The 13,870-nt window shown below is 36.2% G+C and overlaps 1 protein-coding gene across 1 annotated transcript in view; it reads right to left on the reverse strand.

The window, feature by feature from the left end:
- The window catches only part of NDST3 (N-deacetylase and N-sulfotransferase 3), a 185,950-nt gene that overhangs the window by 78,349 nt on the left and 93,731 nt on the right, over positions 1 to 13,870 (reverse strand). The window contains 1 exon segment of the mRNA XM_032592910.1: positions 8,825 to 8,953. Coding sequence (XP_032448801.1) covers positions 8,825 to 8,953 — 129 coding nt within the window.

Raw genomic sequence — 13,870 nt, forward strand, 5'->3', positions numbered from 1 at the left:
ACCTGAGCTGAAGTCGGACGCCCAACCGACTGAGCCACCCAGGCTCCCCTAAGGGCAATTTAACCAAGAATGTAGAAGCAGCATGTTTTAGAAGCACTGAACTCAGAGTCAAGCAAGCCAGGGTTCTCAACAGAATACTACAGGAATGACTTTTAGCCTAAAATTAGGTGATTGAATAGATAAACTTTGTGGTTCTTTCCAGCTTTAATTATACATTATTCCATGTCAAGCTAATTCATTATCACTTGTGAAAACTACCCCCATTAAGGGTCAGTTAAAAATTTCCTGGATCTTGAGTTTCACCTACTTCCAAGCAGAGAATCTTCCAGAATGTAGTTTTATTAAAACCAGTCTTGTTATTATTCACACATGGATATACCATGAGTTAAGTGATGCCCCTAAGACATAACTATTCATGCATTAAGTCAATAATTTAAGAAAAAAATTGGTGACCTCTTTTTTGAGTCAAGGGATTGATCTAGACGCAGTGGGAAGCACAAAAATGAAATGCACATAGATCATTCCTGCAAGAATGCTCCCTTATATAGGAAAAAAGATATAAACTCAATCATGTGGTGAGGTAGGTGTTAGGTGGCATATGAAACTTACAGGTAGAGAACACAACTGGAACTGAGGAAATATTAATTCTATCCCTGATAATAAATAATATAACATAAACAACATTTTTAACAGCTGAATGTATTCCATTATGGGGAAACATAATTTGCTTTACCAGTACCCCATACCCCTTTTTGTCATCAATTAAGTTCATTTGTTTATGATTTTTTTTTTTTTAGTGGAAGCCATAGAAGCAGAGAAGGAATATATAGCCTGTAGTAGAAAAAAAGAGATACTGAGACACATGAGAAGCATTTGTGTTTTTATATTATAGCACTAAGACAAGATCAAGATCAGTAATTCTAATTATTATGGACCCTAGAACCGTCTTGGGCTCAGAAGAACCCTTCAGGTCCTATGGGCCCTGATGTTCAGCTTTCTACAAACAACACACCCATTACTTGAGGTAACCTGAGTGAGTCTCTAGTCCTTACAACCAGAGGAACTCAACAAAAACAAGTCTCTGTAGAGACAATTATGTATGTGAAGCACAGTATATAACAGTACATAATTCAGCCCTAGCCAACCAATGAAATAGGTTTTACTTATGCTTTTGATTTGAGAGCTGTCTTACCAGGACCAAGATTTCCTTTTGGATTCATTACCTTTTTTTCTTTCTCCACCCTCCCCCCCCCCTTTTTTTTTTTGGTGCCAGGTCATTAAAAAAGTTAGTTCCCCTTCCTCAATATATGTTACATAAAACTTAGATACAAGGCATCATGTTTGGCCATGGGAATGGCTTTGGAGATGAAAGACATTCTCTACCACAAGAAGCAGACTAATAGCAAACTCATAATTATAAGAGCAAGGTAATAAGTACTTAGAAAGAGTCTGCTGCAGAGGATGGTATGGATACACAAGTTGGGGCCTCTAAACAAGAGTCGAGGACGTTTCATGAGGAAGGTGATCTCTAAGCGAAGCTTTAAAGGATAAACAGGAGTTATCTCTATTTTATTTTTATTTTAAACTCCAATTCAAGCTAGAGTTCTCTGGTCCCTAAGGAAAAACATTTATTCTCATTGCTTTTTAAACCCTACTGGAGATTTGGGTTCATTTTCAATTCTGATACCTTAATCATAGGCCCATGATTTCTAGAGCAGTTTTTGGTAATCTTTGGTTGCTAAAATTATTTCTCCATTTTCTTCCTTTGCAGTATTTCCCAAGTCTGCCTGATCATAAGAATCACCTAAACAAGGGGCGCCTGGGTGGCTCAGTTGGTTAAGTGTCCGACTTTGCCTCAGTCATGATCTCATGGGTTTGTGGGTTCAAGCCTCTCATCAGGCTCTGTTCTGACAGCTCAGAGCCTGGAGCCTGCTTCGGATTCTGTGTCTCCCTCTCTCTCTGCTCCTCCCCTGCTCACAGTCTGTCTCTCTCTCTCTCAAAAATAAATAAACATTAAAAAACTAATTTAAAAAAAGGAATCACCTAAATGATAAATATTCAGGTCCCCAAAACTGTTCCCTGGAGATTCTGATGCACTGAAGTCTGGATTTTTAAAAATCAGTGTCTCAAGTAATATTCATTATTAGGCATGTTCAGGAATCATTTTCCTACTATCCAAAGGTGTTATTATTATCATTTGTTTATTTTTATTGTTTTGATGTTTACTTATTTTTTTTTTTTAGTTTTTTTTCAACGTTTATTTATTTTTGGGACAGAGCGAGACAGAGCATGAACGGGGGAGGGGCAGAGAGAGAAGGAGACACAGAATCGGAAACAGGCTCCAGGCTCTGAGCCATCAGCCCAGAGCCCGACGCGGGGCTCGAACTCCCGGACCACGAGATCGTGACCTGGCTGAAGTCGGACGCTTAACCGACTGTGCCACCCAGGCGCCCCAACTTATTTATTTTTGAGAGAGAAAGAGAGAGCACAAGTGGGGGAGGGGCAGAGAGAGAGGAGACACAAAATCTAAAACAGGCTCTCGGCTCTGAGTTCTCAGTGCAGAGCCCAACGCAGAGCTCCAACCTACAAACTGTGAGATCATGACTTGAGCCCAAGTTGGATGCTTAACTGACTGAGCCACTGAGGTGCCCCATCATTTATTAATTTTTTAATATAGGGTTTTCTGTTACCATAATTTTTTGCAGGATTAGTAAATAAGAAAAGAATTATAAAATTTCTCATTAGGGAAAAAACGTTGCTTCCTTTTAGATGAATTTTATAGATAAGCACACATAATCCCTATACTTGTAAATTATAGTTAAAATTTTTTTTTCTCAATGTGGGCTAATTTCTGTATATATTGCTATCTTGTGTAAATGTTGTTTTACTTTTCATTGTAATCCACTCATGTGTTACTCCCAGTTTAAGATACTCATTCTTTTCACATCCATGTTTATATTTTTCTTTAACGAGAGAAACACAATGTAGATTTATCTTGAAGGAATTTGGGTAAGAGGGTAGGGAGGGTATAGTGGATGAATGCCATATCAACTTGACAAACAGAGAGACAAAAATATTTAATAAAATATAGGCATAAAGGGATTATCAACTGTTTGGGATGTTTAACAGTTTGATGAAGGAAGTATAATTTTGCTGTGCTGTCAGGGTTCTGCTCCACTTGGATTCCAAGAGTGTGGTAAGTGCATGAATCTCATGGCAATCCACAACTCTTTTGGATTAATAAGTGAAGCAAGCACTGATTTTATTATCAAGAAGGTTTAAGGGAGGCCCAGCATCCCACAGATACCAATTGTTAATGACTCAATACCTAGAGTCTGTTTATTGAATAAGAGAGCAAACCAAGACTTAGAACATTTGGTAATTACTAATAAGGACACTGGAGCAAGAAGGTGACATCTTTTTTCGGAGCCATAGAAGATAATATGGCTCCCAGAGGAACAATGTCTAATCCAGAACTATTCCATTTGTTACACTAGTTAAGTATTTTCACATTTTCCTAAGATAGGTTGAACCAGAAATTCATGTTAAAATGAACAGTATACTTTTACTAGCTCCTTTTGTATAAGTATGTATGTTATAGATTAATGGGGTTCTATTTGTTGAGGGCATACAGTTATTGTCAATGGATATCTTTTGTCATCTTCCTAAGTTTCAGTTCTGCATATTATCTTATAGGTATGTAAAATAAGTAGACTCTTTTTTAAAGGATAAATGAAGGTACCTGTATCACTGTGAATTGATTAAGAATATTTGTGTCTGGGTATATTACGTTTGTGTAGAAATTTTGTGCTTGTGTGTCTATAGATAACAGTGATTCTGGGATCATTCCAGTGGCTGTCTCCTGTGGTAGATCCATAAAATAATGATTATTACCTACCAGAATCAATCAACAAACACTTCAGGATCTGTTACTCAGCCTGATGGACTCCAGAACCTGATTCATTACACTAACAGAGAGCATCCGTTTCTTAGGGATAGAAGGAAATTAGTGAAGATCATGAAATTAATAAAAATAGAACATCATTAGTTTAAAACTATAAATTGTAAATTATGGAGGAACTGAAATATTAGCATATGTACAATTTAGAGGGGGTCTTCTCCTGGTAATTAGGTTACATGGGAAGTATTCACTGATTGAAAGAAGATTTATAAAATTGCGCTACAAATTACTGTCATAGTGAGTACAAATTCTTATGATCAACATATTCTTTTCCTATAGTAGGATCTGTATAGGAAAGTGAACTATAATCAAGAAGTCGCTGGTTGAGTTTAGGAAGTAAAAGAAAAAAGAATGAAAATAATTCTATTAGTTTAAGTTTATTTTTTTTATTTTGAGAGAGAGAGAGAGAGAGAGAGAGAGAGAGAGAGCAAGTGAGCGCGTAAGTAGGGGAGGGGCAGGGGCAGAGAGAGAAGGAGACAGAGAATCCCAAGCAGGTGCTACATTGCCAGCGTGAAGCCTGACATAGGGCTTGATCCCATGAACTGTGAGATCATGACCTGAGCCAAAATCAAGAGTTGGATGCTTAGCTGACTGAGCCACCCAGGCGCCCCATAAATGAAAAGAATTCTTAATTTCTTAATGGTCCTAGGCTCAAATAGCCTGATGGGTCCACCTCTCAACTGTACCTGAACTTCAGAGTCTATTAATTAAAATCTCTGTATCCAACCCACATCAGAGGAGGCTAGGCCCTATGACATGGGAAATATATTTGGAGATGGCTGAGGTTTTCTCTCTTCTAGACGGTGATAATATTTGTCTTTATATTAAATTTACTTGGTTGGTGGGGCGCCTGGGTGGCTTGGTTGGTTAAGCATCTGACTTCGGCTCAGGTCATGATCTCACGGTCCGTGAGTTCGAGCCCCGCGTCGGGCTCTGTGCTGACAGCTCAGAGCCTGGAGCCTGTTTCAGATTCTGTGTCTCCCTCTCTCTCTGCCCCTCCCCTGTTCATGCTCTGTCTCTCTCTGTCTCAAAAATAAATAAACGTTAAAAAAAAATTAAAAAAAAATTTACTTGGTTGGCATTTTTTTCTTTAGCAAGAAAAAATACTTTGGTAACAGTAGAACATTCCAGGCTAGACAGTTATTCTAGTTATCTTTACTGTGATCTGTTCTAGTTTAACTCTGAGAGGTACTCTGTTGCAGAGTTACCCCAATACTGGTAAAACTTACTGGAGCACCTTGATATTATGTTGACATATAGGAAGAAAACTTTTAAAATACATTAATTAAAGTCCTGCTTATATTTTCATTTTCAACTCAAGTGTATTTGAATATGTTTAAGAGACATAGGTATGTTTCCAGTACACAACTGCCTTTTTTATCGGAAACAGCAAACTCATTCAACATTCTCAGAAATCAAAGACTGGGGTATTACTTAAGCTTATAATGGGTATCATTCAAATCCACTATAATTAAATTTCATATCTTTCCTGCAGCTAATATCTACTTTGATTCCATCAAGGCTTTCTCATTCTCATTCTGACCTAAAAAAGAGTGCCATCTGCCAAATTAGTAGCATGCCTCACTGCACCTGGACCTCTCTTAATTTTAACACAAGCTTTACCCAAACATGTAATTTTGGGATGGAGAATTCATGGGAAACAGGTCACTCCTCCTCACTCTGTTCTGAAAGGCAAACATCACTAACTAATGATAGCAGTTTTCCCTTGGGCGAGACTTGGGCTGAGTCTAGAAGTGGGCTTCTCAACCAGAAATCTCCAGGGAACTATAGCTGCTTCCAAAAATTGGAGTTGGCATGCCAGATGAAATTAATTTGGATTCCTTCCCTATCTTATGGTATCTGACAAGGATCTGTCACTTATTTTGAATTCCAGCATTTATCTGAAAGTAATTGTCTACTGTAAGTTTTCTGAATCAGGAAGCACAAGTTTTGTGGGAAAGTTTTTTTCTCCCCTTTATTCCCCATGGATCTTCTCATCAAGACAAACAATATTGCCAAATATTATCGATAAAGGCCTGAAAAGTAGCAAGATTTGCTAAACATTTAAAGCATTTGCTCAGCTAATTTAGCTCAAATTAGTACCCAAGATTCACACAAGCTTTACTATAAGATTTTTATTTAATTAAAAAGAATAATTTGGTTTTGAAATAGTGAAAAAAATTTCTTATAAATCTATTAGAGAATAGATATGTTAGAAAACTCAGATTTTTTTCCTGATGTATAAATCAGAATTACATATATTTTGGGGGTATGAAGATGAATAAACTTCAAAAAGACAAGATGCCATACTACCCCAAACTATATTTATTGATTTTTAGATACACATGCTGATTTTGCACAAAGATGAGTTATCCTTATTCCTAATCTCCTTATTCCTTATTCCTTATCCTTATTCCTATCGAAGCTGAGAAATGAATACAGTCATTACATACAAGAAGATGAAAAATACCTGCAATTTTATTTGTAAGACCTGTAAAATTAGGGTCCAGAGTGGGCCTTTCAAATTTTATTCTCTTTGTTTCTACATTCTTCAATTTTTATGCTGATAGACATTTTTTTCACATTTGGAAGATTATACTTTTTCATCTTGAGTATTGCTAATGCCAGGGGCAAACCCATACATCTATCTGATTAATAAACCCAATTTTATTTTTTATGTTAGTGATTTTCAGAAGGGAAATAAAATTCCTTCTTTTCCTTATACACCTTACTTCAATTGGTTCATCTTTCTCTACACAACTTTATAATACTTGCCTCAAGCAGATATATGTGCAAATGATTCATTGTGGAGCTGGGACACAAGTTAAGAAGTGAAGGAGGAAAGGCAGAAGCCAATTAAACAGGCTGCTCTGCCCAGCATGAGACCTAGCAAGACAAGATCTCACATAAATGTATCCAAAATGACCATATTTTCTTATCTAATTCTTCTTCCATTTTGCTTATACCTTTACTTCATTTTTAAAACTATGTTTTTAAATTATTATTTTTTTAGTGTTTGTTTATTTTTGGAAGAGAGAGAGAGAGACAGAGCGCAAGCAGGGGAGGGGCAGAAAAAGAGAGGGAGACACGGAATCCGAAGCAGGCTCCAGGCTCTGAGGTGTCAGCACTGAGCCCAACGTGGGGCTCGAACCCACAAACTGTGAGATCATGACCTGAGCCGAAGTCAGATGCTTAACCGACTGAACCACCCAGGTGCCCCTTTAAAAATTATTTTTATGTAATCTCTCACACAATATGAGGTTTGAACTTACAACCCCAAGATCAAGAGTTGCACACTCTACCAACTGAGCCAGCCAGGTGCCCCACTTATACCTTTACTTTAAATAGGAGGGGAAAAAAAAGAATAATAGAGTTAATGGTCATCTAAATGAGAAAACTGGTCCATAGTGGGAATAAAAGAGTTTTATAGGTGAAAAATCTTGTTCTTTGGAAAAATATCCATTCATGTCTTCTTTCCTTTTTAATTGGATTATTCCTTTTTTTGGGGGTTTGCATATATATAAAATATATTAAAAATGTATATATATATATATCTCACTCTCTTTCTATATATATCTATATATAGAGAGATAAAGAAGATATATATATATATATATATATATATATATAGGTATCCATATATATAGATATAAAGAAGACATACAGATGGCTAACAGACACATGAAAAGATTCTTATCATCACTAATCACCAGGGTAATACAAATCAAAACTACAATGAGATATCATCTCACACCGGTCAGAATGGCTAAAATCAACAACACAAGAAAAAACAAAGGTTGGTGAGGATGTGGAGAAAGGAGAACACTCTTGCGCTGTTGGTGGGAATGCAAACTAGTGCAGCCACTCCACAGTATGGAGTTTCTTCAAAAAGTTAAAAATAGAACTGCCCTATGACCCAACAATTGCAGTACTGGGTATTTACCCAAAGGATACAAAAATACTAATTCAGAGGGATACATGCACCCCAATGTTTATAACAGTATTGTCTACAATACTCAAATTATAGAAGGAGCCCAAATATCCATCAACTGATGAATGGATGAAGAAGAGGTGGGATATACACACAGTGGAATATTACTCAGCCATCAAAAAGAATGAAATCTTGTCATTTGCAATGACGTGAATGGAGCTAGAGTGTTTTACGCTAAGTGAAATAAGTCAGTCAGAGAAAGACAAATATAATATGATTTAACTTATATGTGGAATTTAAGAAACAAAACAAACAAGCAAAGGTAAAAAATAGAGAGAGAGGCAAACCAAGAAACAGACTCTTTTTTTTTTTTTTAGGATTAACTTTAGGTGTCTTTTATTCCAAGAAACAGACTTTTAACTACAGAGAACAAATTAATGGTTACCAGAGGGAAGGTGGGTGGGGGGATGGATCAAATAGGTGGGGGTTAAGGAGAACACTTGGGATGAGCACTGGCTATTGTTTGGAAGTGTTGAATCAGTATATTGTACACCTGAAACTAATATTATACTGTATGTTAACTAACTGGAGTTTAAGTAAAAATTTAAAAAAAAGGTCTTGTTCTCCATAAATGCAAGAATCTCTAAATTCTGAACACTTTTCAATGCAAAGGAGGTTCTGGAGCACTTTCCTGGCTTTCCATAAGTTCCACTTGTCACTGCTTCTTGTAGAATGAGTTTGTCCCCATCTCTATATGTGGTTGCATTTAGTCTTTTTCTGTGTTGGAGCTAGAACTTCATATTGATTTGGCTGAAACTACCCAAACCCTGGCCTTTTTGTCAAGGTAATTTTCAGTCACCTGTCATTTTTCATCTTTTTCTTTTCTTTTCTTTTCTTTTTTTTTTTTTTTGAAAATAACTCACAGTACTTACTGGGTTGAGAACCACAGTGAAGAAAAGTTCACCTCCTTGAATACTCTTGTCCAGCTCTTTAGGACCTCCTGGATATTCTTTGTAGAAAATTGTGTGAGTGAAAAGCCCACAGGTTTGTCTTGGAAGAACCTGAAGGAAGAATAAACAAATAAGGAAAAATTGCTTTCAACCAATTAATTTGTTGAACCGTGGGTTCTTTTTCATGGAAGCTGATGCATAAACTGGTGTCATTATACAACTCTTTTTAATTTTATTTTATTATTTTTTTTAATGTTTATTTCTGAGACAGAGAGAGACAGAGCATGAGTGGGGGAGGGGCAGAGAGAGAGGGAGACACAGAATCCAAAGCAGGTTCCTGGCTCTGAGCTGTCAGCACAGAGCCTAATGCAGGGCTGGAACCCACGAACCATGGGATCATGACCTGAGCTGAAGTCGGACGCTTAACCAACTGAGCCACCCAGGCACCCCTCATTATACAACTCTTAACTCAGGCCCAGAAAATCCTTCACACTCTGGGAAAGCAAGGATGACATCAGTACAGAAGGAATACAGAAGAAAGTTGAAATATTTTAAAACTAAGATAGACTTTGAATTATTTTAGCCACTTATCTATTTTAAATCTCCAAGTCAGTACTGCTGCTATGAAGCCTAGTATGTTCCAGCATCTTAAAAAATAAAAATGAAGTAAAAATGATACTTTAAAAATACAGGAATTGTCTGTGTTATCCTGTAGTGTAGTAGGCAAAAATTTTAAGGATAATACTTTCTTCCAAATTCTACACATGCACTAGAAAAAAGGTCAGTTATTAACTTAATGTGATTCTTAAGAAATTATATTTTAAATTAGAATAAATATTTGAGACACAAATCATAGTATCTTCTTTACTCTGAAAGGACTGCTGCAGGCTTTAGAAATTGCCCTGAATTCTAAGTCTGAAGCCTGCCAGTTTCAAAAATAAAAAAGAGATTATGCTTTTGATTATTAATTTTTATAAACTGTCACAAACAAAATGATACAAGCTCACTTAGGAAAAAGTCTTATTTTCATCCTTTGTACATGAAAACCATTATTTGCTTCAATTGTACACATTTGTGATAAGGATTTTTTTTTCAAATTCTTACAGCTTTCCTGGTAAAATAACAGTGCAATTATAAAAGAAAGTGTGAATTAAAGCTGTGCAGGATGGTACAATCTTTAGCTAAATCTTATATAATGACTTCATAATGACCTGTGTTTGTCACTGTGTACTTGAAGTAGTAGAAAATTAATGAATACACTTTGGAGAACTACAAGCTTACAGAATCTTACACAGATGAGTCTTCTGTTTATTGTCCTCAGCAAACTGATCTTCATTTTTTTCTGCCTTTTTTCTTGAAGCACATTTGGCTCAGTAAGTGCTTTCAAAATATTACCTTTATAGGACTTTTCATGCTTTGCAAGCCTCTACAAATATACTTCTTTTTCTTTAGTTTGTGTATTATAATAAATTTCAATCTTATCCTTGAAAGTTTTCTTAGAAAACATAATTCTTAGCTCAATCTGTATATCATATATTGCTGTATAAATCAAAACTTTATCTCCTATTTATATTTTGAAAATTGGTGAAATATCTTCAGAAGCCATTCTATATTGATGAAATAGTTAAAGGAACTTCAATTTATTGTGGAGTATTCATTCTGGTGATGTTTACATTTAAAAATACTACACATTCTTATAATGTTATGCACAAAATCAATGGCAAAAAAGGACTAAGTGCAAAGATACTCTAACTGAATTAAATATATTCCCTAACAATTCATGAAAATATCTTTTTCCTGGAAATCCAAACTTTATACAGCATTTATACATTTTTTTAAACAAATATATATTCTAAACTCTGTGTAAGTCCATGTGGGAGAACACAAAGATTTATACTTTCTACCCTCGAAGATTTAAGGTATATCAGGATAATGAGAAATACCCCAAAGCTAAATAACAAAATGACCACATGATTAAACGCTAGGTTAGTTTTACATTTTAAAAGTGCATGATTTTGAATGATTTTTAGGATTCAGTTTGAATATCTTGAATAGGTACAGTGTGTTCAGAAAGTCTTTCAAGGTAGAAAAAAATGACAAAGATATAGACACAGCAATACTGTTTTAGAACTTTTTGGCTGGAGTGAGTCTGTAGTAGCTACAGGAAAATAGAAGATGGAAAGATAGATTTAGTCTAAATTGTTTTCAGGTACTTGAAGAGCAAGTTAAGGGGTATGGAGAAAACTGGAAGTATCAAGGTTAGGAAGGCCAAAATGAAGGCAGCATTTTAAAAGTATGAAAAGTGTAAGGTTAGGTTGTGCATTTGGGAGCCTTCTTGCTTCTTGAGATGGGCCTGAATCACAATGTACTTTCCTCTTAGGACTGTCTTTGTTGCATCCCAAAGGGTTTGAACTGTTGTGTTTTCATTTGCTTCCATGTTCTTTAATTTCCTTGTTAACCCATGCATTCTTTAGTAGGGTGTTCTTTAACCTCCATGTATTTGGGGGCTCTCTCAATTTTTCTTGTGGTTGATTTCAAGTTTCATAGTGTTGTGATCTGAAAATATGCATGGTATGATCTCGATCTTTTTGTACTTGTTGAGGACTGATTTGTGACCCAATATGTGATCTATTCTGGAGAATGTACCATGTGTACTCGAGAAGAATGGCTATTCTGCTGCTTTAGGATGAAATGTCTGGTAAGTCCATCTGGTCCAGTGTGTCATTCAAAGCCATTGTTTTCTTGTTGACTTTCTGCTTAGATGATCTGTCCATTGTTGTAAATTGGGTGTTGAAGTCCCCTTACTATTATTGTATTATTATCAATGAGTTTCTTTATGTTTTTTTTTTTTTTTATTAGTTGATTTATATCTTTGGGTTCTAGCAAGTTGGGGGCATAAATATTTACAACTGTTATATCTTCTTGATGGATAGACCCCTTAATTATGATATAATGCCATTCTTCATCTCTTGTTCAGTCTTTGTTTTAAAATCTAGTTTGTCTGGGGGCACCTGGATGGCTCAGTTGGTTAAGCATCAGACTTCATCTGAGGTCATGATCTTGTGGTTCGTGAGTTCAAGCCCCATGTCGGGCTCTGTGCCTGGAGCCTGCTTCAGATTCTGTGTCTCCCTCTCTCTATGCCCCTCCCCTGCTCACACTCTGTCTCTGTCTGAAAAATAAATAAACATTTAAAAAATCTAGTTTGTCTGATATAGGTATGGCTACTTTGGCTTTCTTTTGACCTTCATTAGCATTATAGATGGTTCTCCATCCCCTTATTTTCAATCTGCAAGTGTTTTTAGGTCTAAAATGAGTCTCCTGTAGGCAGCATATAGGTGGATATTGATTTTTACCTATTCTGCTACCCTGTGTCTTTTAAGTGGAACATTTAGCCCATTTACATTCAGAGTGATTATGAAAGATGAATTTAGTGTCATTGTGTTACCTGACCTATAGAGCTGGCATTTCTGGTGACGTTCTCTGGTCCTTTGTAGTCTTTGTTGCTTTGGTCTTTTTTTTTTTCTCCACTCAGAGAGTCCCCCTTAAAATTTATTGGAGGGTTGGTTTAGTGGTCATGAACGCCTTTAGTTTTTGTTTGGGACACTCTTTATGTCTCCTTCTATTCTGAATAACAGCTTTGCTGGATAAAGGATTCTTGGCTGCATATTTTTTTCTATTCAGCATATTGAATATTTACTGCCACTCCCTTCTGGCCTGCCAAATTTCAGTGGTCAGGTCTGCTACTAACTTTACACATGAAAAGCTGCTCAACATCACATCATCAGGGAACTATACATCATAGCTACAATGAAATATCACCTCACACCTATCAGAATGGCTAAAATTAATAACTCAGGAAACAACAGCGGTTGGTGAGGATGTGGAGAAAGAGGAACCCTTTTGCACTGCTGGTGGGAATGCAAACTGGTGCAGCTACTCTGGAAAACAGTATGGAGATTTCTCAAAAAATAAAAATAGAATTACCCCACAACACAGCAATTGCAGTACTAGGTATTAATCCAAAGGACATAAAAATGCTAATTTGAAGGGGCACATGTACCCCAATGTTTACTGCAGCGCTATCAACAATGCCAAATTATGGAAAGAGTCCAAATGTCCATCGATTGATGAATGGGTAGGGAAGATGTGGTACATATATACAATGGAATACTACTTGGTGATGAAAAAGAATGAAAGCTTGCCATTTGCAGCAACGTGGATAGAACTAGAGGATATTATGTTAAGCAAAATAAGTCAGTCAGAAAAGACAAATATAATTTCAATCATATGTGGAATTTAAGAAATACAACAGATGAACACAGGGGAAGGGAAGGAAAAATAAGATAAAAAGAGAGAGGGAGGCGAACTATAGAGACCCTTAAAGACAGAGAACTAACTGAAGGTTGCTGGAGTGGATGTGCATGGGGTAATAAGCTAAATGGGTGATGGACATTAAGGAGGGCACTAGTTGGGATGAGCACTGGGTATTATATGTAAGTGATGAATCACTGGGTTCTACTCCTGAAACCAATATCACGCTGTATGTTAACTAACTTGAGTTTAAATAATAATAAAAAATACTAGAACCTGCACCAACTTAATAGAATGCTACAAAACTGAGAAATTAAACCAGATGATTTAAGGAGAAGTGAAGGAAATAAAATTCGCCTGTAGGAAGAAATTCCCAAATGGGAAACAGTTTGTAAACATTATTTGGAATAGGGAAAGCATTTAATTCTATTGGGCAGAGGGAAGCCAGGTAGACACTGATTCACTGACAAGGGGAGGCATCTAATCAAAGAGGACACTTTTAAGATTAAGGGGTTAGGGTTGGTTACTGAGTTTTATGTTTATAAAATAGTCCATACAAAGGGTCAATTTGTATTAAGTTTCATAGACTGTGTACCACCCATGTGTGTTGGCAGACTGGGAAAGCTAGAACAGGGGAGGAAATGACTCAAAGTTATTTCATAAAACCGGTTGTGCTCAAAAATAAAAATAAAAGGAATGAAAAGATTGGCACTATCT

Source organism: Lynx canadensis, chromosome B1 (genome assembly GCF_007474595.2).
Source record: "Lynx canadensis isolate LIC74 chromosome B1, mLynCan4.pri.v2, whole genome shotgun sequence".
NCBI lineage: Eukaryota > Metazoa > Chordata > Mammalia > Carnivora > Felidae > Lynx > Lynx canadensis.